We start from the raw sequence: 1,592 nt of genomic DNA, 5'->3' as shown, positions 1-1,592 counted from the left end.
TAATTTCTGAAAATAGAGAGTTTTCCAAATATCTTTTCTTTTATGCATAAAATAGAAGATACAATTTTTTTTATTTGTCCTGTTTTAAAAATTGAGTTATTGGACTAGATGTAACGTAGACAGGAGAAAATTATAATAAAAAATATATTTATAGCAGAACTCTTTTAAAGTTTGGTGACACCTATTTTAGCAATACCAGTGCATGAAGAAAATATAGCTTACATAGTAATTCCCCAAAGTGGAACATATGTATACTGTTTCTCTATTCTGTAGATTTGTGTTTGATCTTCTTTCTTCTGCCTCAACCTAATTTTTGTGCAGATGAAGTTTAACTTATTCTATTTTGCATCAACATTGAATCCTTCAGTACCATGTTCAGTCTTTCATGTCTTTTTTCGCTTCGTAAATTGAAATGGTCATGATATATTAAAGTTTAAAGAAATCCAAAATAAGTATCTTTTGAGATGCAGAGAAAATACAGCACTTTGAAATTTTCCAAAGTTGTAAATAAATCCTCCTTTTGAAAATTGTTATGTCCCGTTCCTTTGGCTTAATTACTTTTAAATTTTCTTATCCTGCTATCTGTCTTACAGTTAGTTTAAGGTAATTATTTTCATTATTTTGTTTTCTCTTCCAGGTTAACAGAACCTTCTGGATATTTAACAGATGGCCCAATTAACTATAAATATAAAACTAAATGTACATGGCTCATTGAAGGCTAGTAAGTATATAGTCTGGGTCAAATTAATGTATTTTATTCTTAAATGATAAAGGTGATCATATTAATGTCAAAGCATTAAAATATAATTACTTTGTCATTTAGTTTATTTGTTTATTATTAGATAACATTTACAACTTCTAGACATCACATTTAATGTAAATTACACTACCTCTTCACTTGTGACAATAGTTTAATTTTTATATATATTTTGTTTTTGAGTTATGCTACTATGGTATTAAATTCAGTAGGCATTTTTTGGGTTTATTTTGAACATCTTGTTATGAAATTTGAAGACTTCATAGAAATTATAAAAATATTTCATCCTGAGCTATGCTATTCATATAATTTAGCATTTTAGTTCTAAGAGTAGTTTTAAAAGAACATTTTGTAGAAGAGAGAGTTAATTATTCATTTAGAGGTATTTTCAGTAATTAGGGCTTGAAACAGAATCTATCTAAGTGTATTGTGAGTGGAGCATAAAAGAATAGATATGAATTATTTTGAACTGTTTTATAATTTCTAAAGAGTATATTTGGAAAATTTTTTATTTAAAATTTTCTAACTTAAACGCTGTTCATTCTCTGCTGTGCACCTATGGTTACATTTTATTTGTCAACATTATATCACATTGACAATTTTGATTAAAATTTAAATACTTTTTTAGTGCCTCCATTTAAGGGTTCTGTAAAAATAAGAATAGTGGCTTCTTGAGTGTTGATTTTTAAAAATCAACTTTGTTTAAGTACCATCTGCATACAACAAAATGCACCCATTTTAAGTGTACAGTTCCACAAGGTTTCAGTGATGTATACAGTTCTATGTAATCTCTACCTTAAATCAAGACATGGAAGTTTTTTTTTTTTTTTTTTTT

At 26.9% G+C, this 1,592-nt stretch overlaps 1 protein-coding gene across 1 annotated transcript in view; it reads left to right on the top strand.

Annotated features, from left to right (window-relative positions):
• The window catches only part of LOC108542444 (attractin-like protein 1), a 71,176-nt gene that overhangs the window by 25,930 nt on the left and 43,654 nt on the right, over window positions 1-1,592 (top strand). Inside the window, exons 2-3 of the mRNA XM_017892461.1 lie at window positions 638-721; window positions 941-965. Coding sequence (XP_017747950.1) covers window positions 638-721; window positions 941-965 — 109 coding nt within the window. The remainder of the gene's footprint in view (window positions 1-637; window positions 722-940; window positions 966-1,592) is intronic.

Source organism: Rhinopithecus bieti, unplaced genomic scaffold, assembly GCF_001698545.2.
Source record: "Rhinopithecus bieti isolate Rb0 unplaced genomic scaffold, ASM169854v2 scaffold_21201, whole genome shotgun sequence".
In the NCBI taxonomy this organism is placed as follows: domain Eukaryota; kingdom Metazoa; phylum Chordata; class Mammalia; order Primates; family Cercopithecidae; genus Rhinopithecus; species Rhinopithecus bieti.
The sequence above is the reverse complement of the archived record's forward strand: the minus strand, read 5'-3'. Positions and strand labels throughout refer to the sequence as shown.